This window comes from Rhamphochromis sp. 'chilingali' (genome assembly GCF_963969265.1).
Source record: "Rhamphochromis sp. 'chilingali' genome assembly, chromosome: 10".
Classification (NCBI taxonomy): Eukaryota; Metazoa; Chordata; class Actinopteri; order Cichliformes; family Cichlidae; genus Rhamphochromis; species Rhamphochromis sp. 'chilingali'.
This window is the reverse complement of record NC_137937.1, coordinates 19,467,511-19,491,477: the sequence shown is the minus strand read 5'-3', so window position 1 is coordinate 19,491,477 and position 23,967 is coordinate 19,467,511. Positions and strand designations below refer to the sequence as shown.

The 23,967-nt window shown below is 42.2% G+C and overlaps 2 protein-coding genes across 3 annotated transcripts; both read right to left on the bottom strand.

Annotated features, from left to right (window-relative positions):
* Window positions 1-1,121: 1,121 nt before the first annotated feature.
* On the bottom strand, window positions 1,122-13,161 carry cmya5 (cardiomyopathy associated 5). The gene is made up of 14 exons (XM_080894271.1): window positions 12,728-13,161; window positions 11,272-11,917; window positions 8,467-11,145; window positions 5,394-5,489; window positions 5,086-5,304; window positions 4,975-4,997; window positions 4,292-4,416; window positions 4,065-4,199; window positions 3,761-3,907; window positions 3,385-3,532; window positions 3,147-3,280; window positions 2,561-2,678; window positions 2,311-2,487; window positions 1,122-2,219 (listed from the first exon to the last, which is right to left on the bottom strand). The coding sequence occupies exons 1-14, from the start codon at window positions 12,841-12,843 to the stop codon at window positions 1,967-1,969; spliced, it is 5,016 nt and encodes a 1,671-aa protein (XP_080750397.1). The 5' UTR covers window positions 12,844-13,161; the 3' UTR covers window positions 1,122-1,966.
* Window positions 13,162-14,309: 1,148 nt separating this feature from the next.
* On the bottom strand, window positions 14,310-23,186 carry tent2 (terminal nucleotidyltransferase 2). 2 transcript variants are annotated; one of them, XM_080894261.1, is made up of 15 exons: window positions 23,118-23,186; window positions 22,610-22,767; window positions 20,208-20,309; window positions 19,850-20,105; window positions 19,629-19,743; window positions 19,463-19,551; window positions 19,296-19,353; window positions 18,954-19,020; window positions 18,787-18,863; window positions 18,507-18,635; window positions 18,373-18,416; window positions 17,750-17,886; window positions 16,654-16,745; window positions 16,469-16,548; window positions 14,310-16,373 (listed from the first exon to the last, which is right to left on the bottom strand). In XM_080894261.1, exons 2-15 carry the CDS (start codon window positions 22,729-22,731, stop codon window positions 16,287-16,289), a joined length of 1,455 nt encoding a protein of 484 aa, XP_080750387.1. In that variant the 5' UTR covers window positions 22,732-22,767; window positions 23,118-23,186; the 3' UTR covers window positions 14,310-16,286. The 2 variants fall into 2 exon arrangements, with proteins under 2 accessions (XP_080750387.1, XP_080750388.1); XM_080894262.1 differs by having other exon boundaries at window positions 23,114-23,170.
* Between the last annotated feature and the right edge of the window lie 781 nt (window positions 23,187-23,967).

Here is a 23,967-nt window from a genome sequence, read left to right as displayed (position 1 = left end):
TGGGTTTTTCCAGTAACAATTACAGAAGATTTCTCTGTTGCCTGCCGTACCTCTCTGACTGACTGTGATCATTTGTTTAGATGTTGGGAGGATAGAGGGCTCTTTGTCTGGTTTTGGCCTTCAGCCTGGAAAAAATTAATCGCAGAGAAAGCTGAGAGGAAACGACGCATACTTGACTCCAGGTATTGTCCAAGTCGGTCACATGAAGGCGAGTATCCTGCTCAGATTTCTCCTGGATGGTTTGGGAAGCGGGTGCAGTAGCTGGAAATAAATACCACATTTTGGATCTGTTAGAAATTTCAGTCATCTTCTGCCTTTCTATGCTGGAACAATATGTTTGTCAAGTAATATTAAATAGCATCAAGAAAAATCTGGTGGCTCCAGCAGAGTGTTGTCCACCACAGGAAGGCTGTCCCTCTTCAGAGGGCTTTTCTCCAGGTTCCAGCCGAAAAATCCAGTACATCACATGGAGCATCTGGTCACTGATGTGTTGCATGTGTGTACCCTCCACATTTCTGCTCCCTCCCTCTTTCCATTTTCCCAGAAATGATAAAAGGTGTCAGAGGTGAGTGAGAAGGGGGAAAGGGTGTGATTGCCTGGAAAATAATGATGCAATAACTGCGAATGTCCTCTCCAAAAGCATGTAACTGTGATGACCACTTGTGGCTCACAAACCTTATAAAAGGGGATTTGAAAGTCTAAATATGGGTGGAAATGCGATCTTTAGGACAAAGACCAAAAAAGAAAAAAAGCTTGTCTGGAAAATAATTAGATTTAAGTTTCTTTCTGTGGTCATTTGGTTCAGATCAGGTTTACAGTTCTCTCCTAACTTCCAGAAAGATTATTTTTAAAAAGACAGTAATACAGTTAACGGAGCACCAAGGCCCCCTAGTGGTGACATATTATTAGGAAAATGAGTCAAAACACATCTGCAGCACAGAGGTGTTTGGTTCAAATGAAGGGTCCTTTCTATGTGGAGCTTCCTCCGACAGTCCCTGCAACACACTGGTGTCCGGTCCAGGGTGTACTCTGCCTCTCTGTGACAGCTGAGACAGGCTTCATCAAACCCTGAACCTGATAAGGGGAGGATGGCTGGATGGTAAATGAGTCTAACCAATTAGTTCAGTTGAGCAGATAGAAAAATAATCATGTTCTTTCAGACCAGAAAAATCCGTTTTTACAAGACAGAAGAAGAAAAACAGCTGATCTGCATTTGTTGACAGTCACACATAAGAAACAAAGAACTGATTACATCTCTTTAAAAAGGTTATTTACACAAAACAAACATATTCACATTATGAAACAGTTTAAAAAGTGCCACAGTGTATGTTTGGAGACACAAACTCAGTCCAAAACTTTGTGGTGACAAAAAAACCCCCAAAAAACCTTGAGTAATAATTTGTTGAAGGACTAATTATGCAGAGGTTGTGTTCAGATGTCTATATGTTATTAGAGCATTTACTAACAGCATCTGTGGTGAAGGGATTGAATGAACTGGGTGAAATTAGAAAAACGTTTACAAAAACAGTAAAAGATTGTCACATGTTTGGTTCAGAATTATAACATTTTTCACATTTCATTTTTCATTCTCGCTCATCAATGGGGGAAATAAATCAAAGCACTTAATTTGAATCCATTTATATGAAATAGAAGCTCTATTTTCTAAATTGAAAGTGTCCTTTTTAGGTTTTTTTTTTAACCTAGATACATATATAATTTGAATTCAATTGCAGAAAACTAGCTTTTAAAGCTTTATGTGGTTGAAGTACTGATAATAATAACTTAGATTTGTATTCCACCTTTCAAGAAACCCAAGGATGCTTGAAGTGATCGTTCTTCTGTCAGCTAACAACACACAAACCCATATATTAGCTTTAGAGGAATCATCTCTTCTACATTATTCTTCAACATTTTAAGAGTCCATCGTGACCTGTAAACTCTCCACTGTGTTAGGCTACTAGCAGAGCTAGCTGTCCTTGGTAAACTCCGGCACCACCGGCACCATGCTGAGCTCCAGGCTGCCAGGCAACTCCAAAGCCAGAGCGGGCTGGCATGGCTGAGTGAAGTTCTGTCTGAAGGTGCCTAATAACTGACCGCTTTGGGCATTGTAGAAAGACAGACGACCGAGCTGGTAGTCCAGGAGAGTGCCCACTCTGTCAGGCGTCTCAGTTACAAACACGCTGGACTGAATATCATTATGGAGTAACTGATACCTGAAACTATAGGGGCAGAAAGACAGAGAAAAGTGGAAGTTAAAGACCAAAACTATCAGAAACATCACAGCAATGGGTGAAAATTCCTTATGTTTACCCTGATGGTGAGGGAGTACACTGCAAACACCAGGACAGGCTGTTTTCCCCCAGTGAGCTGTTTCTGTTGGCTGTGCTGTATGCCACTCCGAGCCTGTAGGCCGTACTTTGTGACACGCTGGTTTCCCAGTAATAGATCCCTCGTGCTGGCAGCAGCTCACCAAGGATGGATGGACACCTTTAGGACACGATGATTTTAAAAAGAGTATTCCTAATAAGGTCTACTGGATGTGTTCTTGGGTTACACTTACTGTGTGTCTGTGAGCGAGGTGGTTTTGTGTGCATCCTGGGAATAGTGCAGAGTGGTCTGGTTCTCTGAGAGCTGGAGAGCAGGATGAGCTGATGCCTTCAGCAGGTGGAACCTCGTGCCTCAAGACAAAAGTAACAGACAGTATAAAAACATAAGCAGGGGAGCAGAGATTCTGTAGGGTGGTTGCACACCTGTGAACATAAAATCATCATAATCAAGATTTCCGTGGACTGTTCTTTTTACCAATTTAAATGAACTCTACCGATTCTGCCAAGTAGAGTAGTATTCAGTCAGAATTATACCAGAAGCTTATTGATGGCTACCAAAAAACATCTCTTGGGTGCAACTTGCTAAGCCTGCATGCATACTTTTGACCCTGTGTGGATTAGAGAAAAAAACAAAACAATTCTTGTTCTCTTGTAAGGCATTAAAGATGTATGCTGCACATCAACAGCATCATTACAGCCTGGAAAAAGAACAATACAAAGAAATCTAAAGCACCACATTACTGTACCATTCATGCCCATGATGTCATGTACATCCTTTAAATTTCTAAACATGATTTGTGAAGTGTGTGTTCTTGATACCTTTTGTGGAAATGAGTGCAGCCTCGCTCTGTTCACTGGCTCCAGCCTCGTTCACAGCTTTGATGTAAAACAGGTAATTCTCACTGGGCTGCAGGAGAATCTTTTGCTCACAGGTTTTGATACCTGAGATGGATCTGGGAGTCACATCAGCAAAAATATATGCACAAACAAACATTTTACATAAACATCTAGTATAGTAACATGTGTCAGTGTGCTTACCGGTCTGGTTAACACCCACCTGAGCCCTTCTCCTTCCAGTTCATACTGTCGGCAGTACTCCAAAGTGTAACTCTGTCCAGGAGCCCGTTCTGCTGAGCTCCACCTCAGAGTAGCTGAATCCCACAGGATGCTGCAGCGCTCTGTGTCGATCACTGGCACTGAAGGAGCTGCCAGAGAGAGACAACTAATGAAAAGTACACCTTTATGGTTTTGCAGGACTTTTCTTGCTTCGTCTGTAAACTACAAACAGCCAGATTGCTTCCAAGCACATTGTCTTAATATAGCAGAGGAGAAATCTGAATTCTGTCAAGCATGTCAGGAAAAAATGAAAGCAGTTCTTCAACTTTTTTATCAGACAACAGATGTGTTGCTATAAGTCCAGCGTGCAGACTGACCAGTTCTGAAGGTGAGTCTCTCGCTGGGCAGAGAACAGCCTGTATAGTTGACAGCCATCACCCAAACCTTGTACATCTTGTCAGATTCTAGGTCCTCCAGGACACAGTAACTCTCCTTTACTGTCACACGGTACTCCTCTGACACAGCTGTGGACCACAGATATAAAACACCTCAAATGTAACCCTGAAGACAAACACCTCCTTACATTTATATACTCAGAAACCTTTTAATTTGTTCACTGTTCAACATCATTATTAGTCTTCCACAATTTTCCAGTTTAAGAAACATCCTGTAAGTATTTACCGCCCTGTGGATCCTCCATGCAGTAGACCTGGAAGCAGTCTATGATATCTCCAGGGTTGACTTTCCAGTAAACTGTGACGCTGGTGCTGGTGGCTGAGCCCGGCTCCTGCGGCAGCAGTGTCGGCCTCTGGGGAACTGAGACACACAGCAGGAAGCTTTATGCCACATATACGTACGTGTGATAGCATGAGATCTGCAAACACAGGGTAAGCTCACAGCAGACCCACCTGGGATTCCTTTTCGCTGTGCGAGGTTGGAGCTTGAAGTGTTGGCCTTGGCATAGTCCTCAAAGACCAGCAGTCCCTTGGGACCCAGCTCCATTGTCGAGGCTGAGTCCAGAGCTGCTGTAAGCCTGACCATAAACCACAACGTGAATCAGCATTAAAGTGTGAGCAATCTGCTCACTTGTCCAACTTTATCATCCAGTTTCCCAGACATAGATTAAGCCTGAACCTAACCTTAAAGAAAAATTCAGTGACGATCTCCATTATAAAGACTGCATTTAATCCATGCCTGGGAAACGCAGCCTATATGTTATATATTTCTATGCTATGGTAGATCAGTTAGAAACCCTCACCCATGCACACACCACATGGATCTTTATTTTGTGGCAATCAGTATAATTATAAAATCTGTCTTCTGATGATACTGACCTTCACACCTCTTGGCAAAACTTTTTGGTGTTAAATTCATGTTTTTGGTTAAATAAATTAGCGCTTTTTGACTTTTTGTCACGGCTTCTTAGATATGTAATAATAAAACAAAAATTCACTCATGCATTTTAATATCCAGCATACCGGCATGCTCCACAGGTTGAGGTTCTGGAGGTCAAGCAGCATGCCAAACTGGTTGCCACTAAAGTCCTGGGAAACCACACTCATTCCCAAATCTTTAATTGAAAGCAAATTACCTTGCATGAATGTCTTCAGGCGACTAGTGGGGGAGCAGATTGAAGAAGATTTTATTAGAAATTTGACACAAACCCTCATGAGCAATAAACCCGAGGAGCTTCAGGACTCACGCTGGCCTCAGTCTCAGCCTCTCTGCTTGCGGTCTCCAGAATGGCCTTGGCCGAGTCAATGCTCTCCTGGAAGGAGACAATCTGATCATAGAGCTGCTCCAGCTTGGTCTTCTTTTCCTCCTCCATGCTGACAGACATGTTATTGTACTGCTCCATCACCACATCCATCATCTCCTTGTTCTGAGCCTTCATGGCCGCCTCGCTCTCTATGAACTGATCCTGAGCCAGACGAACAGCAAAGAGAGGCTTTTGATTAAACTCTACCATGAGCTAACAGTGCTGCTTAGAGCAACTAAAGCATGCTTTACCTCCACAGAGTTGTAGGCAAGCTCCAGCTCTGACACCAAGTCCTCGATGTTCTCCGATCTCTCCTGAAGCTCTGAGATCCAACCACTCAGCGACTCCTGTTTTACAAACACTTACAGGTTAAATGAAGCTTGTGTGTAAGTTCAGTAACGAAGATCTGCAATCACTCATCTCCCTGCTTTCCTGGGTGCTCAGCTGCTTTTCTGGTCTTTACATCACTACTGCTTCCCCATCCTGTCAGTCTCAATACTGACATCATTACTCTAGTCCAGTCATCTTCTTGCCCACCTTCTTTGAGCCAATCAGCATCCACTTTGTGTGGTTTAAATCTGTGTTCTCGTCATTCTCCCTTTCAGACTCTCCTCCCCATCTCCACCTCACAGACACCTCAGTTAAAGCTCCATCCAAGAAGGCTTGGATGTAGTCATCATCTTCAGCACCACCAGCATCTAGACTTCGGGGGGCTCCTGTCCTAAATCCTGTCAGTGCTGGGATTTTGTACCACCATCGTCAAAGTCTAATTGCTAAAAAGTTTTTCTGTCTCAATAAATGATGTTCAGTTCTTCCAAGTGATCTCTTCTTATTGAAATATCAGTTGTAAGCACTCTGACAATAATGCAAAGGTGCGAAGTGAAATATTTTGCATATGATGCCAAAGCTGAGCCAAAGCTCTCTCAGAGTTTGTAACCTCAAAAGATTATAAAGTTTTAAAGAAAATCTAGCAGATAAACAAGAATACAGATCTCTTTGTGGGCTGGTATCTCTGCCAGGGTTTCACAGAAGGTGTTTCATCTTTCACAACATTATTAACCAACTGAAAACAACATGCTTTCTTTTTTACTCATGATAACAACTTCTCAGTTGCTCTGTCGAGTTCTTTATCTTGTTTAAAGATTAAACAAATCCCTCCCGCAAGTTGTTACTATTCAGAGAGATAAAACGGGTTCATCCTGAAGTTAAAATACGAGTCTGCTGCAGCTTTAAGGAGAGCCATCAGAGACGCTATTCCAGGAAGAAGAGCAGCGGCGATCCCCTGTCACCGCTTCAGCACAAGCAGCTCACATTTAACTGGGTCAAGATGTGGTCACTGACCGCTCTCTGCTCTCTGCTAAGAGTCTTAACAGGTGTTTGAAGGAGAACGTGTGAACATACCTGCATACACAACCCTGGGCCAGTCACACAGAGATAGCCTTTAGCTTTACCAACAGCCAGACTTTAGTCATATGTCTGAATGTATTCAAATAAGATTTTTTTTCCAAACAACAGCCACTTCTTTGAGTTATTAACAATCATGACCACAGTAAATTTTCAAAGCAGTAACTGTGGTCTTGAAAAGGTATTTCCCTTCACACTGCCGGCTCCATAATATTCAACCACAAATTATGGGCCCTGACATCTTAGTTCTAAATTAGTCTGAGGGTCAGCTGGCTAATGTTTGATGCTTAAAATAAGCCAGTCTTTATTTTTCTGAATGCCATGAATTTCTCATCTAAGAGCAGATTTATAACATTACAGAGCACTTTAACACGTGTTTGACAAACAGCCCCCTGTGCATGTAGAAGTGAAGCAGTGCAATGCAATTTCTAGCTTGGAGAACTGGACCGGACACAGGTTTGCTAAGTTTCCTTGGTGAGCATGCCAGGATCAATTTTCCTCCTCTGTGGAGTACTTGAATATACTGCACTTCTTGGTGCTGAAGTCAGACTTAGATTAGAGCTTTGCTCTTTTGATCTTTATGTTGTTTACTCTCTACAGCTGTCAATACTTCACATAAATATGATGGATCGCACATCATCAAGACCTGGTTCAAATATCAGCTGGAAATGACATTCAATCTTTCTTAAAATTGTTCCAACTTTCTCTTCATTTAAGTGCCAGAAGTCTGACATACCCCTCTCCTGTTGTCAGGTGTTTCCTGACAGACCACATGGAAAAGCCAAAATAACTTATCCCTTAGTGAGGCGTGTGTGTTTAGGCGTTTTCTCTGATTGTTGCAATAAAATGTGTCTTGAACCTTCAGCCTAAAAATGCAGATCTGTGTTTGTTTGCATTTTAATTTGAGGAAAAAGACTAAAATAGCTGATTGTTAGAAGGTTTCATCTCCACACGTGATGGCTGACCCTAAGCTCACCCAGAGGTACAGCGAGAGAGGAAAGCGCGCCTGTGTGTGTGTGTGTGTGTGTGTGTGTGTGTGTGTGTGTGTGTGTGTGTGTGTGTGTGTGTGTGTGTGTACGGATTGCATATCATTTTCTACGTGATGATGTCACACTGGACCTTTGCACCGATCAAAGCAGAGCATTGCATCACTACAATTCAATGTGCTTGGCTGCAGCCTGAGAAGTGGCGGCCTGTTGGCATTGAATGGAAATGTTGACTAATCTAAGACCAGTTTATTATAAACTAATGCCCGTAAAATGTGTGATGTTCATAACAAGAGTTCATAACACTGGTGAGATGTAGGATAATGAGCTGCTATTTGATCGCAGTACTCGTCAGTCATGAGTGTGGTTTTTCTGCTGTGTCAGCAGCTACATGTTTGAATGATGAAACAGTCGGGAGCCACTTTGACCTTCTGGAACCAGAGAAAATAAAAAATGTTGATTTGATTTTACGGTATAAAAACTGGTGTTCTGCTTTGTTCAGTTCATGATGCTGTGCTACTTTTTGTATTGCACTCTATATCATAGTTCAGAAAGGAAACTATATCCTGACTACTGCTCTTGGCTTTGTTTTTAGGCTTTAGGAAATAACCACTGTAGGCTAGGTAACCCCTTACAGGCTGTTTTAGACAAAATCAGGTGAGGTACCATAGAGAGCAATTACTTCAGCATTAGTTGTAGGATGTAGGTCCTTTCCCAGCTGCCATAGGGCGAAAGGCAGAGCACAATCTGGACAGATGGCCGTTCAAATTCACACCAAGAGGTAAATTAGAAACATTAATAAACCTAACCCCGAGAACTGCATGAACCAGAGAGAACCAGACATGGGGGAACATGCAAACTCCACACAGATAGTGCTAACCGCTGCTCCACTGTGCTGCCCTGCGTGTGTAGCTGTGCTTCAATATTAGATTACCTTTATTTCTTCGTAAGCCGTATCCACGGCAGTCACATCATGGCTGTGATGCTCTCCAGACATGCAGTCTTTCTCTGACATCAGAAATCCACAGGTGAGACAGAACCAGTCCATCCCCTGTAACTCAGCAGCTAACTGGGCCTGCATTTCCTCCTCTGCGTCGATTATTTCATAGTCAGCCTCAATCATTTCTTCTTCTTCTTCTGGGAAATAATCTACCTTCTCTACCACCATCTCTTCATCCTCTTCTTTCTTCAGAGTAGGCTGTGGTAATAGCCCAGCCACATCTCTCTGTGTTTCAGGTTCTGGCATCTCCTTTGCATCCTGTTTAGAAATCACTTCATATTCCATCTCAACATCAGGCACATCTGGGCACTCTGCTAATCCCCAATCTTGCTCCATTTGTTGCTCAACATCCTCTTTGTGCAGATCAACATGTGGAACTAGATCTGCTTTAATAACGCTCGTTTCTTCCATCTCGTGAATCTCTGCCATCTGTTCTACGACTGTTTGTTCAGGATGTATTTCCTCTCTGTGCACTTCATATGAATCCTGTTGGGGAGTAAAGATGATTTTGTCTTCTTCTATGGGTCTCTGAATCTTCGCCTCCTTGGAGTCAGCTTCCTCTACAGGTGCAGGTGGCGAATAGTCCATATCGAAATCATTCCTGGTTTGTTCTTTTTCTTCTGCAGAGGTTTCTGGTTCTACTTTGACTTCAGGCTCCATCATTGTTTCTTCTACTAGTGCCTGAAGTTCAGCTGTGCTGTTAGACTCAGGGAGAGGAACCGTATCTTTCTCTGACCACTGGCTGATCTCTACATCCATCTCTACAGCTTCTCCTTTGGGGACGAGGAGGATTAGCTCATCACCTACGGTCACTATGTCTTGAACCAAAGTCCTACTGGTCTCTGCGGGTACTTTAGAGTTTGTTTTGTCTGATCCACCATCAGCCATGTCTTGTTGTGTCTGCTGAGTTTTAAGGGTTGCATGAAGTTTCTCATCTGCATCTGTCATGACTGGTTCTGAAACAGGCTTGGTTACTTCAATGGACGTGGCTGTGACCTCTAACCCTTCTTTATCCAACTTGTCCTCAGCAGTAGTTTCCCCTGTCAGAGGTTCGTGTCCTTCAGGAATACTTCTCACTTCCTGAAGATCGACACAAACTTGGGTTTGAATCTCTTTTTCATTCACTGCTTTTTCCGTTACCTCCACAACAGTGTGCACTGCAGCATCACAGTCTGTGATAACCTCAACAGGTCCAACGTCTTCGGCTTCTCTGTGCTGTGACGCTGGTGTTTGAGCCGAGGGTTCAGTCAGAGTGAACGTTTCCTGTGTTACAGTCTCAGGTTCCTTCACTTCAGCTAAGTCCTCTGCTTTGGTTACTAGTTCTTCATCAGCAGACTCTATTTTGGTGTCAGAAACAACCTCCTCAGGCAAACTCGTCTTCCAGGCTTCTGCTTGTACTTCAGATATATTGACCGCAGGAGGCACCTCACTGCTTACAGGTGCTTCTATATCTGCACGCACTACAGGTGTCTTCTCATCAGTCTTTTCTAACACCTCCTCACAGGCATGCTCAGGTTCAGTGCAGCTTTGCTCACACTTTTTTTCTTCTTCTCTCTGATGACCCTCACTCTGTTGTGTATGGTCTACTTTACAGTCCGCCTGGTGAGTTTCAAGAAGTGGCTTTTCTGAGCTGCACTCAGAAGACTCGGTCTTGTCTGTCTTATCTTCAAGCTTCATTTGTTGATCTTCCATTTTTTTCTCTGGTGGTTTAGACTCTTGACCTGAATCTTCCGAGGTCACTCCTATAGTCTCCTCCTGAGTAGCCTCAGAGAGTTGCACTTCCTGCACCTCTGGTTCCTCCTTCTTTACCTTTTCTTTCTTTTCTTCTTCTGGCACTCGTATTAAACATCCCGTCATTTCAAACTTACTCTGCGGCCACATCATCCTTCCTTCGCTCTCACTGGCCACCGGCTCCGGTTGAACATCCAGCGTAGGAGATTCGTCTTTTAAAATGAACTTCTCCAGGTACCCATGTGCCTCCTCTGAATCTGACAAACGTCTCCTGTAAGACTTCTCAGATGCCACGCTCTCTGCCTCAGAGTATTCCTCATCACTCTTCCTCCTCTCACCCACAGCATCCTCGTAAAGGTCAGAGTACATGAAGGACATGGCAGTGGGCTCCTCCAGCAGGATCGGGTCAATGATCTTAGGAGGTCCAGGAGAGATAAAGATGGGCGTGAGAGTGGTCTCTTCACTCTCAAACAACACTGATCCGCTCCCTTTCGTTGACCTCTGGCTTTCTCGTCTGCTTCTCATCCCTCCTTGGCTTTCAGTCTTGTCTTCTTCTCTCTGATGTAGTGCATCAGCAGGAAGTCCTTCTCCATAGAAGACCTCATCAAGGTGTTCCCCAACTATATCTACGTCCGAAACAAATACGAAAGAGTCCTCAGATGCAGAGGGGGCGCCTGTGGCTGTTTCTCCAGCAGGCTTTTGTTCCTCAGCTTGGAGTTTTGCTGCAGGCTGTTTAAACTCCTCCTGCAGCTCTGCTTGTTCTCCAGAAGCCACCACATCCAAAAGGGTAAACTTCTCGAAATAGTCAATGTCACCGGTGCTTTCTCTCTGAGTGGGTGTGTGTCCACGCTCTGTGTCTGCTGATGGCTGAGAAGAATCTTGCTGTGGAGAAATTAAAATCAGCATCTCAATCCAAAAAGTGCACTGTAACACTTAAACTGACAAATGAAGCATAATAAAGATCACAAAGTTCATTATAACAATCTTTCAAATGAAACAGAAAAGTACCTCCTGGTGTTCCAGTATTTCCTCCCCCTCTGGCAGGACTTGATTATGTTGCAACGTCCACTCAATGTGATTATGAGACTTGATCTTTGGAGTCTGATCCAGATAAGACAAATTGTCCTGCAGCTCTGTACTCTCCTCCTCGTCCACAGTGGGTAGTTTAGAGGGGACTCTAATGTTAAGAATCTCATAGCCCTCTGAAATCAAACTAAAAAGCTGCTGATCTTTGCTTTTGATTTCCTCCAAGTCCGTCTCTGTTTTGCTGTTTTCCTGCTTGACATTGGGAAGTGAAACCTCTGCCATCTCCGGTCTCTCCACGCCTAGAGCTGAAGCCGATCTTGAGCTACCAGGTCGGCTCAGCCTGTCCCCGAGCCTACTGCTTCTTCCTCCAGACCTCGTCCTCCTGCGGACTACTTTCTCCTCATCAAAGACGATGGTGATCTTTCCTGCAGCTCCAGAGCCCTCCATACTGTAAGCTTCAGAGGTGGAGCTCGTCTCAGAGGCCCACGGAGTAGAGCAGCGGCTAGAGGCCGTCTCCCAAACAATACCACTGTCCTCGCTCTGAACTGTTACCATTGAGAACGACGGATCCACCATTAGGCATTGGAGCTTGGGCTTCACCGATGGGTCCTGGACAACTTCTCGGAGACTGAAGGAGAGAGGAATTGACAGAGTGAGAGGAATGAGGAGGGAGGAAGGAAAGGCATGACTGCAAGAGGAGATCTTTTTTGGCACAGCTCATGGAAATATAACCTGAGGACAAAGCAATTAATCAAATCAAAACATATTCGAGCAACATTTTGGACCACCGAGGCAGCTGAGTTAATCTAAGATGAAAGCACAGTAACACCAGTTAATCTTTTCTCAAGATGATCACTTGAGGTTTGCATATCTCCAGCATTAGACCAGGTGTTTGGTGCGGAGCTGCCAGTGAGAGTGATGATCTGAAAAAATAATGATCTGATGCGCTCTGAGCCATCCCTCCAGCTATGAATACACCAGAGCCCCCTGAAAGGTGACGTCCCAAGGCGTCATTCATGTAATATTAGAAAAGCGAAGCCTGGCCTTCTGGGATGCATCCAACATATCAGTTTCTTCTACTATTTATGAAATGGGAAGAATAAGTAGAGGAAACTAGTATAAAAATGAGATGTAAAACATGTTGTGGTGAACAACATCGAACATTGATATAGCTGCCACACCGACACTTCTTTACGTGATTATTTAAGGCATTAAGTTAGATTAATGGAGATTAATGGAAACTAAATTGAGTTTATGTTTTCCAGATGGAGATGAGCTACATCTTCTCCTTTCCTTGTTTATAACAAATTATTTGATGCTAAGAAGCTCAGAGACAAAGAGCTAACATTTTAAAAAAAATCACTCTAAAACAGAGATAATATGAATAAAAATGAGGTTATTCAGATTCTTTTTTTCTTTTTCTTTTTTTGTAAATCACCTGTTTTGTAGCTCTTCCAATTCATCTTCATCATCCTGGCTCATGACATCTGAAGCTTCACACTGAAACTCCTGCAGCTCCGTCATCTCCGAATACAGACTCTCACATTCGTCCATCTTGGTAATTTCCCCCAAATCTTCTCTTTTCAACTCCAAGTATTGTTTTTTAGAGTCCTCCTGATGTTTTGAGTCACTCTGAATTGGTAGTCGGTCCGCCTGTTTGTGTCATTCTAAGTTGGGAGATGTCCATCTGACTCAGCGAAGGACAGAAATAGACAGAGCCGGGAATGAAAAGTGGGGAGTCAAGTAAGACAAGGGCAAAGCAATTGGTGGGGGTGCATATCAGTAGAGACTGAGTCAAACACACAAACAGCGAACATTAAGAATTTAGAGTTTCAAAATTTTTTAAAAAGCAGTGTTTCATTGCACCTTTGTGTGTGCCAGTGGCAGCTGATATGACGATATGACTTTAAGTTCAAAATCCCCTTCCCCCAGTTAAATATAGGCCATGTGCTGAAACACTACGCCTGCCACCCCGCTGCTGGTGGCAACACACACCCACATATCTTGTAAGCTATCTAACCGCTGACCAGAACTATACAGGAGTCATAAAACAAGTTGTAATAGAGCGTCAAACCATAGAACAAAAAGCAAGCGGCACACTGCTGCCAGAGGAGGCTGCAAATAATATAATAAAAAAGATCATAATTTCTCTAAAGAGCTTTAGAAAAGATTATACACATAAGCTCGTGAAGGGTGAGGTTGAATAAACTGCATTACCTTGAGGAAACCAAAGATCACCGACTTGTCACATCCATGGATATGATTGTTCCAAGTTAAGCACAGCGCATGTGGATTGATGCAGAATAAATAAAATATTGTATAACTGGTTAATGATGTGTCTTTGAATGGTTGCATCACTGTGCTTGGGAAATTCTCTTAATACAGCTGAGCAAAAGTCTTTTAAGCCTTATATTTTGCTAAGAAAATGGGAAATAAATGCAGAGATTTTCTGTCCAAGTGTGCTTTAATTCATTTGTTGTGTTTGTGATCATTTTCATGCTGAAAAATTAAGCTGTTGCCAATCAGATGGTTTCCAGATGGTATTGCATGGCTGCTTGTCTGTGTTCAAAAGATCCCCCAACACCGACTGAAATGACCCTCCACTGTGTTTTACAAACGCTGTAGACCCTCAATGTTGTACCTCTCTCCTGAACTCCTCTGTGCATATTGATAACAATTTGGAACTTGAATGCAAAATTTCTAATTTCTGACCTGTTGCCACTGATTTGCAGTCAAATTCATGTTCATGTTCACTTGGCATAGCTCAGCCTTTTGTCCCCGTTTCCCTTGCTTATGGTTTCTTGACATTCACCAGAGCATTTCTGCTAAGGCTTTAGCGATCAGTAGATGTATAAACTGAAGGGCCAGATGCATTTCTCACATGGCATTGAAGTACTGTTAGTCTGTTGTAGATACATTCTACTTTGATCCTGTCCATTTTCATCAAAAGGCCACAATGAACACCATTCTGAAATGTGCCAGTATTGATTCAGTCTTTTCTAAATTGTCTGTTTTAAGTAGACACAACACTGGTTCATCCCCTAAGGTAGGTGTGATTTTTAATGACTCACATATCAGTGTTAAGTCAATAAACAACATTAAAAAAAGAACCGAAGGGAAAATGGATGAATAAGCAGTAAATGTCCAAAAGAAAAAAAGAAAAAAAACCTTGAAAGACCTCCAGAAAACCTGGAAAACTATTGCTCAAGAACGTCTGAACCCTCGGAAAGAAAACATAAAGAAATAAAAGGTGGCTCCAAAACATTTGCAAGGTATTTATAGAAAAAAAAAAAGTCCATAAACCTTAATTTGCTGGTTACATTTTCAAATGGTCTGACATGTGATTACGAACAACACCCCCCAAAACGAAGCCTGTGTACAATTTAATCTGATTTTGGCGCTATTTGCATAGCCAAGATTTTAGTGGACTTCACATGAAGCTCCAAAATATACATTGAAAACAATCATACATCTTTAGAGATTTAATTTTTTTTTTAAATAAACATTTAAAAGTCAGGAATTCACAAAATGTACAAAAACAGGAAAGAAAAGACAAATTTACACAAAGTGTAAATTCTTTAAATAACCTATGTATAAGTAATCCAAACATGAGTGGATAACAGGTGTTTTGCCCAAATTCATCAAGTACATTTCTAAAATGACACTGCACAGCCTTTACACCAGACAATGAGTTCTTGATGCAGGACATATGGACCAGGGGAAAATCTAGAGTCTGGCCTCTTTGCAGCCCTCGAGTGACTTAAAAGTACCCTTATCGTGCTTTGGGGGTTTCCTTAAGTCTGTTGAAAGGTTTGTGTGCATATAAAAGGCTTACAAAGTTATAACAGCCAAAAAGCAGCTGTTTAACTGCCTGAAACACCTCATTTGCAATCCACGCTTTTCTACAGTTACTTATCTACATCACTAGGTAACAAACTGGCAACCTCCCCACCTAAGCTAGTCTGATATGCCCTCTGACAAACAGTGGGGACCTGATTAAGTCCAGGCGCAGGCAGCTGCTTGCAGTACGTACAGCTTCTGGTAGCCAGCTATAAAATGTTTCAGCTACGAGAAATCGAACACCAAATATTCTGCAGACGACTGCAAGAGTGAATACGAGAATTTTTATGCGCTCCAGACAACAAAAGGTGTGTTTCAGACAGAGGCAGCAAAGCAGTGGGAGATTTCTTTTGCACTTTGAAGCGTGTAAAGAATTTTAGCAGAACCAAATGACATTTAGGAGCCTTTAAATGAGTATAATAAGGGCACTTCAAATTACAACACTGACTTAAGCTTTAGGCGGTGAGCATGGGAAACTAGAGGGCAATTAATGCGGTTTTAAGCAGAAAGTGTCTGACGTGTTTAAATCCACCACATTCTCACTGGTGACCTATAAAAAAAAAAATAAACTTTGATGTTACAAGTTGGTCCAGACAGAACCATGACAGACTGTACATGTAAATACGTGGCAGAGATGAATCGTTTTTAAATACAACGCTGTGCAGTATGGCTCTAATAATGTGGAAATTTAACCGAGATCAGTGGCTGGGACTCGCCCTTCAAAATAAAATGCTGCTGCTTCCATTGAAGTTAACTTTATGTAAGAGTCATCTCCCAGTTCATTGATAAACATATTCCCTGCAGGGAAAACGGGCCATATAGCAGCAATATCCATCTCTTATAATAGGTTCAGCATTTTTCTGTCATCAGTTTAGGTAACAGGATTTTAATTTCAGAGGCCTCTAGCATCTCTATAAAATAAAATTTTCCCTCAAATACTGTATTATCCTCCGTTACACAAATTTGACAGCAATGCATTTGAAGTCGGTGGTCCATTTTGAATATTACAGCCACAGAAAACACAGATACGGAAGCGGCCATGAAGGTGCCAGGGCAGCAGGGTTTCTCTCTCAGAGCATCAACATGTTGTTGCACTGTTTCAGGAGACGGTCTTGAGGTAGAGGACACCAGTTAGCTCATCTAATTAGAGGAATCTCTCATCCCCTGGATGACTCCTTAATGATGATGGCTCTGAAAGGGAGGATCGAGTTCAGCTCCTTCCTCTCGTGTAGTAACCGACACGACTGAGGAGACAGAAGCCGATTATGAATAACTCATATCTGGCCCGTAGTGGCTTGGAGAATGAAGAGCGAACACGGTTATCAAAACTTCAACGTACCTCAGCAAACTTCGCTTTAATGGCATCGAACTTGAGCTTCTCGTGGACGGCCCTGGCGACGTTATTTCTTTCAAAAGGCTCTGAAACAAAAGGAGTCACTGTTGGATTACTGTGGACATTTCTCACAGCGATGCTGATGTTAAATGGTGGTGGCTGTGGCCTGTTACTTCCAATAAACTGCATACCTTCCACACATATGAATTTGTTATTCCACTCTTTAGAATTGTTCTTAGGGAACGCTCTGGCTTCTCGAACAGAAATCACCTGTTTATCCCAACTGCAAGACAAAGACAGCAACAGGAAAGGGATTACACTCAGTGCTCGTTAGACTGAAGGTTAACGCAATCTTCAAGCGCCTCAAGGACTACAGCAGTGCCTTTGCATACTACTTTATTCCAAACAGAGTGCAGACAGATTAAGTTTCTCCCAAGAATGAGATAGCTTTAGTTTAAGTCATGAAAACAAAGAAAAAACAAACCTAGCCCTTATTTTTATCAGAATTACAAGAGGGTCACATAACCATGTAGCAGGGAACACCAGATAGGCACAATAAAATACAGGAACAAAATATTTGACACTGTTTTTGAAAAAAATAAGCCGAAGAAATTTTTATATATATATATATATATATATATATATATATATATATAGCCACTGCATGTTAACCTTGCTAGCATTGGGATGGACCCCTTTTCCTTTTTTTGCCTTCAGGATTCCAAAAATTCTTCAATGTCATAGATTCAACAAGGTACTGAAAATATTCTTCAGAGATTGTGGTTCATATTGACATGACAGGATCACACAGTTGCTGCAGATTTGTCAGCTGCACATCCGAAAAGTGAATCTCCTGTTCCACCACATCCCAAAGGTGCTCTATTGGATTAAGATCTGAAAACTGTGGAGACTATTTGAGAACAGAGAACTCACTACCATGTTCAAGAAACTGTTTAAAATGATTTAAGTTTAGTGGCATGGTGTGTTATCCTGCTGGAAGTAGCTACCACACGTGTACACTGTGGTAAAGGGATGAAGCACTCAGCACCAATACTCAGGGATCGTGGTATGTCATGGTAGTGCTGTGTAAGGCCAAAGGTCTCACCTGCTCCTGCCCCTCAGCAAGAAACATGAAACCAGGGAGGAGGAAGCGGGACAGAAGACAGTGAGGAGAAACGGAGGACTGAGAGGGAGGAGGAGTTGGCGAGGAGAGTTGGAGATGAAGAAAGGGAGTAAGAAAACCAACACGGTAAAGAGCCACTCAACATGATACTCATTGGAAGATACCTGAAATCTGTGGCATAGTACTTGAGAAATCCTAAAAGCAGCTCCCCCAGAGAGGACTGGTTTCTCGAGATGTAGGGAGGGATGTGTTTGGGTCCCTCTGGAACCATGTCCAGGTTCATTAAAGGATTAAATGACTCCTGTTAAAATCAAGACACGGGACAAAAAAACATAATAAGGAAAGCAGTGAAGGAGACTTTATGACACACGCTCAGAAACCTTGCTTTTATATAGGAACATAACAAGAATGCAACCAGTTGAGTTGAATCCACTAATGCAAAGAAACTCATCACGGACGAGTTGCACTTGCTGGCACAAGCTGACTCAGACCACCAGCAACGTGTCGGCATGTCTGTCTGCATTTATAAATTAGATGGCGCTTATTTGCAAACCTTCACCTGCCTGTCTTAAAGTGACTGCAGCCAGTTTGATCACAGTTTTTGTCTTATTTTTCTCTAGTGTGACTGAGCCATTAGAGATTCTTTAAACAGTTTGTCAAGTAGCTAATTATCTTAATAAGTGGTAGGTTACAAAAGAAAAAGAATATTGTTTATAAATGGCTTTAAATGAAAACAACATTGTCAAAAAGAGATTTCAATGACTGAAAATGCAAAGAAGATACTTACTGGGTAGTCCCTCTGTAGAGATGGGAGGACAGGTTCACTAAGAGCTACAGAAAACGCATCATATACAAATCAAGTCAGTCTAAGCCAAAAGAACAAGTGGGAGGAATCTTTTCTGCACGTGTGACTGTACTGACTCTGGAGGTAGTGCAGGACCATCAGCGCCAGCGTGTAGCTGCTTAATGTTCCTTTGCTGGCATCATTGATATTATTGTACCGTGCCCATTTCTTGACGACGAGGATCATGGGTCTTACCCTGAGATCAGCTGTAAGAGAGACCAAACAAACACAGCATGTCAGAACAAGTAACCTATGCGTTGCTTATAGCTGGATTAAAAACAAATGATCACAGGCAGAGCTGAAGTTTGAAAAGCTGCTGCCATGAACAAAATTGGTCTTATTGACCGTCTCACCCACCATAGGCGTAACTCCTCAGAAGGAATGTATTCCTGATGCCCACTGTGTTGTTGACATTCAGATCAAACTCCAGATCACTACGGAGTGAAGACCGGAGAGAATCATAAACATCATAAATCTGCTTTCTGATTTGATGATGACTGTTCCAGTAACTGCTTTGCTCTCACCTGCCTTTCTCCCTGAACCTGAGGATTGGCACTTTGGCTCTGATCAGCTGATTCCTCTCTACATATGCTGAAAATCAAAGCAAACATCATGAGATCCATTGTCATTTGTTTCATTTTCTATAAACAGAAACCCATTTTCCACTAAGTGAACAGCTCCCCCTAGTGACAAAAGCATAATTCTAAGGGAAAATCTTCATATCAGAGCTCACAAAGGACACCAATAATTGTATTTTTGGTTAAGAAAACTTACTAGATAAATGCAAAAAACAGACATGTGTACGGCCGTTTAAAAGTTAACAATGAATTCTGTTTTTATAGATGATTTGGTATTTGATTACTTACAGAGGGTTTTGAACAACTTTAGGAGACGACCAAGAACACGAAGAGCATCAGTCTTTTTCTGGAACAAAAAGAAGGAACACTGCAAGTGTTAAAGAGGAAGTCAGGAAGTCAGTATCTATGATTGCACATTTCCATGACATTTACGGTACAGAAACAAAGGTAGTTACATTTCCCTTGATAACCAGGCATATATCAGCATCGCTGCACCGGGAGCCCAATTCGTTCATAGATGATCCAGTCAAGTAAAGCCGCGCAGCTGTGAGAAAGGCACATGGTGAATAAAAATCAAAGCAGCAAGACAGAGCAGAATGTGGATGTACAGGTCATACATACATGGAAAGATTTGCTGTATGTCTTGTTGCAGACGAGCGCGGCACACCTCCTTCCGCTCCAAATCTGAAGGCTGCTGCTGGCACGCCTCAAACAGCTCCACCATCTGACAACTCAGCTGAGGGCACATAAACATGTGACGCTGACTAAACCAAACAGATCTACACGTAAACATGCTCAGACTTCACGTTTATTAGATAAAGACTAAGTCCTTCTGAATTTACCTTTTCCGTAGTGCTGGCATGCAGACTGCTGGAGCTTTTCACCACAGCGGGTACCTGAGGGCGGATGTCTAAGTTAGGACCGGGATAAGAGTGATCAAAACCAGTGAGGGATAATCTTGAGGGCTGTGCCACCGCTCGGTCGGTACGATGATGTGGAGGCCGGCTATGAACTAAAGGTGGGCTGCTTAAGTGGTGTCTGGAGGTGTCAACACGTTGGCGCTTCACGTGATGAGCGCTGAACTGATCATTCTGCCTCCTGGAAGACGCACGAAGACAAAGAAAGGTGATAAGACATGTAAAAGGCAATGTACTTGGACAAATGTGGTTTATTCTTGGATCGATAAATAGTAATACATACTTGCGCCCATTGATCATAGCTGGCATGTGACGAGGCTGAACAGTAGAGGTGGATGGTGAGGGGTTCCATTCATAAGAAGGCAATCTCTCACGTCTAGGAAAGCTTACAAAAACACATATGCACATTTTACTGCACAGAACACAAACATCTAAAACAAGCAACCACTAATAAATGATGAAAAAAGATAACTTTTCAGTTTCTTTGTTTTGTTTTCTTTCACTCGGGTGCCACGAAGCATGAATCCATACAGAGCGAGACGCCTGGCCTTTGCCCTTAACAAATGTGATAAAAGTTAGAATGCAATATTTATTATTGGATTTTGTATTTAAAATGACTGCGAGACAGAGGGTTGTGGGTTCAAACCCATGGAGCTGCTCTGTGTGGAGTTTCCATGTTCTCTCTGAATACTCCAACTTTTATCCACAGTCCAAAGACAGACATGCAAGTGTGAATGGTTGTCTGCTTCTCTGTGTTACCCAATGACAAGTGGAAAAGACTCCAGCCCCACCACTGCCCTGAAGTGGATAAGCGGTTAGAAAAGTGGATGGATATATTTATAATATGGTTGGTGCTTGTCAGGAGCAAGACTTTAGAAGTTCAGAGGAATGAAGGTATGCTGACATCTCAATCTCAAGAGATTCTATACTTAGCAACACTTGACATACAAACTCACCATAAGTTAACCTTGCTAGCATTGGGATGGACCCCTTTTCCTTTTTTTGCCTTCAGGATTCCAAAAATTCTTCAATGTCATAGATTCAACAAGGTACTGAAAATATTCTTCAGAGATTGTGGTTCATATTGACACGACAGGATCACACCGTTGCTGCAGATTTGTCAGCTGCACATCCGAAAAGTGAATCTCCTGTTCCACCACATCCCAAAGGTGCTCTATTGGATTAAGATCTGAAAACTGTGGAGACTATTTGAGAACAGAGAACTCACTACCATGTTCAAGAAACTGTTTAAAATGATTTAAGTTTAGTGGCATGGTGTGTTATCCTGCTGGAAGTAGCTACCACACATGTACACTGTGGTAAAGGGATGAAGCACTCAGCACCAATACTCAGGTAGGCTGTGGTGTTTAAATGATGCTCAGTTCATACTAAGAGGCTCAAAATATGCCAAGAAAATATCCCCACACTATTACACCAGCCTTAGCATGAACCATTGATACAAGGCAGGATGGGTCCATGCTTTCATGCCATTTATACCAAATTCTGACCCTCCCCGCTCCCATTTGAACGTCACAGCAGTCTTCTGTTGTCCAATTTTGGTGAACCCATGGAAATTGCAGCTACAGTTCCTTGTTTTAAACTGAATGAAGTTGCACCCAGTGTTGTCTTCTGCTGTTGCAGCCCAGCTGCTGTTCGGTGTGATGTGTTGTACATTCAGAGATTCTCTTCTACAAACCTTGTTATTTGAGTTGCTGTTGGCTTCTTATCAGCTCAAAGTAGTCTGGCCATTCTCCTCTGTCATATGACATAAACACAGGAAATTTTACCCAGAGAATTACCGCTCACTGGCCATTTTCTCCTTTTCGGGCCGTTCTCTGTAAATCCTAGAGACGGTTGTGTGGGAAAATCCCAGCAGATCAGGAGGTTGTGAAATACTCAGACCAGCCTGTCTGGCACCAACATGCCAGGCCTTGTTCAAAGCCACTTAAATAGCCTTTCTTCCTTATTCTGACATTCACTTTGAACTTCAGCAGGTCATCTCAAGGATGTCTAAATATTTTAAATGCACTGAGCTGCTGCCATATGATTGACTGATTAGATATTTATTTACTTTAACAAGCCTCAAACAGGTGTACCCAATAAAGTGGCTGGTGAGTGTACACTGAATATATGCATCCTCTCTTGTTGCTTGGCCAAATTTGATGAAAAATTCCTGTTGTGAATACTTTTTACATTTTAATTTAGTGTTATCAGTACACAACAACATTTCAGTTTCCCCACATCAAGACTTTTAAATGAAGTTCACTATAATAAAATTGACAAACACTGCCTGTTGTAATTTCCAGCAGACCAGTTGGCCAATTAAAAAATGATGTGTAATGTCTGAGCACCAGAATCCATATTTACATAATCAGTTTTCTATCAAGTAAAAAGAAAAATCATACCAGTCTCATATATAGGAAACTACTATCTTCTTTCACTTTTTTTTATTTTTAAATGACTACAGCGCTTATTCAACGATAAAAAAGGTGCCAAATAAAATCGATCACTTATCAATAATATCAACATTAATCAACCAGCCCTTGCAGCTCTAAACAAAACGCACCGACACAACAGGAAATCTCAACCACAGCTAACAAAGTTTACTGCAGTTCACCTTGAAACAACTGCTGTCCAGTACACCCCCGACACTGATACTCGACTTTTTCCATTCACGAGACTCACCTGTTGACACCTGGCAGACTTTGGTGGTTGTAATCGTAGCTCTGGGGCGCCGGTGGCGGTGGATGCAGACCGTTACTGTAGGCTGATCGTCCCCTCGGTGGGGTAGTTCTGCGGGGGAACATGCTGTGGTTCTTTAAAGAGCTCCAGCATCAACTTCGCTGATGGTACGAAAGAAGAAGAAAAAAGATATTGAAGCCCATATCATGAGTACCGGAAGAGAAACCGTCAACTGAGAAACTGGCGTCATCTGTTATCCAATAATAATATTAACAGTAATGAAAAGTTACTCGGGAAATCGAAACTTTAACGCGCAGTGTAGCAAGCTAACATTCGCTAGCTGGTGACTAGCAGCGCCTAGCTAGCTAATTTAAACATCGTTGAAGACAACAGTAAAAATTAAAGGCGTTTCTGTGATGCTTGTAATGAAGGGGGCACCTGGAGAAATGTGTCAGTAAATTCTAACAATATTCACCCAAAACCTGAAGCCAAAAAACACGAACACACCTACCAAATTGCATGTCACATGTAAACAAAACTGAAGATGCTAATTTCCTGCGTACATACTTCCGCATTGATGCCATGACGTCATGAAAAGGGAGTTAAAGGGACCGTATCCGCGAGTTCTTTAAAGGAAACACCCACCCAGCTCGTCTTTGCATGTTGCCTGCCTTTTGTTCTGTTTTCTGTCGAGATGATCCCACACTGTTATGTATGATCTATGATATATGGTGAGATCCCGGCTCTAGGGAGGCCAATCCATGACTCGTAGTGCTCCACAATGTGTTTTTCTGTTCAACTCTTACTGCACTGGCAGTGTGTTTGGAATCAGTGCAATTCTGAAAAATGAAGCTGATGCATATCAGATGCTTTTCAGATGGTATTGCACAGTTGGCCAATGCTTTTCTGTGTTTATAATTCTATCGTCAATAAGATCCAGAAGACCACTGCCTGAAATGCAGCCCCACACCTGTGCTGGGTCTTTGCTGGATTTGTCCTGATTTTAGTATCTATATTCAGATACTGTTCATCTGCTGTAGATCGTTTTTTTTTTTCGCCTACCAGTTCTTCTTTTGCGCTCACCTTGTCCCATTTTAACAACATTTTTAAGGCCACACTGCACACAGTTTTGAGATATGCCAAGTCTTTCCTTGGGAATCATCTTAATGCAAAAATACTTTCTCATGTCTGTCAAAGTCTGTGCATTTTTCACAGATTAAATTAAAGAAATGGGATTGTTTTTTTTTCCAGTTTTTGCGACAGGCTGCTAAACATACAATTTGAAATTGCTTCTTTGCTAAGTTCTCTGTTATGAGTAGAGACCACGTAGGCTCATCCCTTAAATTAGGTGCCTGTTCATT

Bases quoted from the DNA above. Each gene is read 5' to 3' on its own strand.
- cmya5 (XM_080894271.1), bottom strand. From the start codon at position 12,843: ATGGACGAATGTGAGAGTCTGTATTCGGAGATGACGGAGCTGCAGGAG. The intron at 5,490-8,466 runs GTAATCTAATAT...TTTGTAAAACAG, and splicing joins CGGCTTACGAAGAAATAAAG to GAGTCGCTGAGTGGTTGGAT. The intron at 2,488-2,560 runs GTAAGTGTAACC...CGTGTCCTAAAG, and splicing joins ACCTCGCTCACAGACACACA to GTGTCCATCCATCCTTGGTG.
- tent2 (XM_080894261.1), bottom strand. From the start codon at position 22,731: ATGTTCCCCCGCAGAACTACCCCACCGAGGGGACGATCAGCCTACAGT. The intron at 18,864-18,953 runs GTGAGAGCAAAG...TTCACTCCGTAG, and splicing joins AGGTTCAGGGAGAAAGGCAG to TGATCTGGAGTTTGATCTGA. The intron at 16,374-16,468 runs GTACGTTGAAGT...CTGTCTCCTCAG, and splicing joins TTAAAGCGAAGTTTGCTGAG to TCGTGTCGGTTACTACACGA.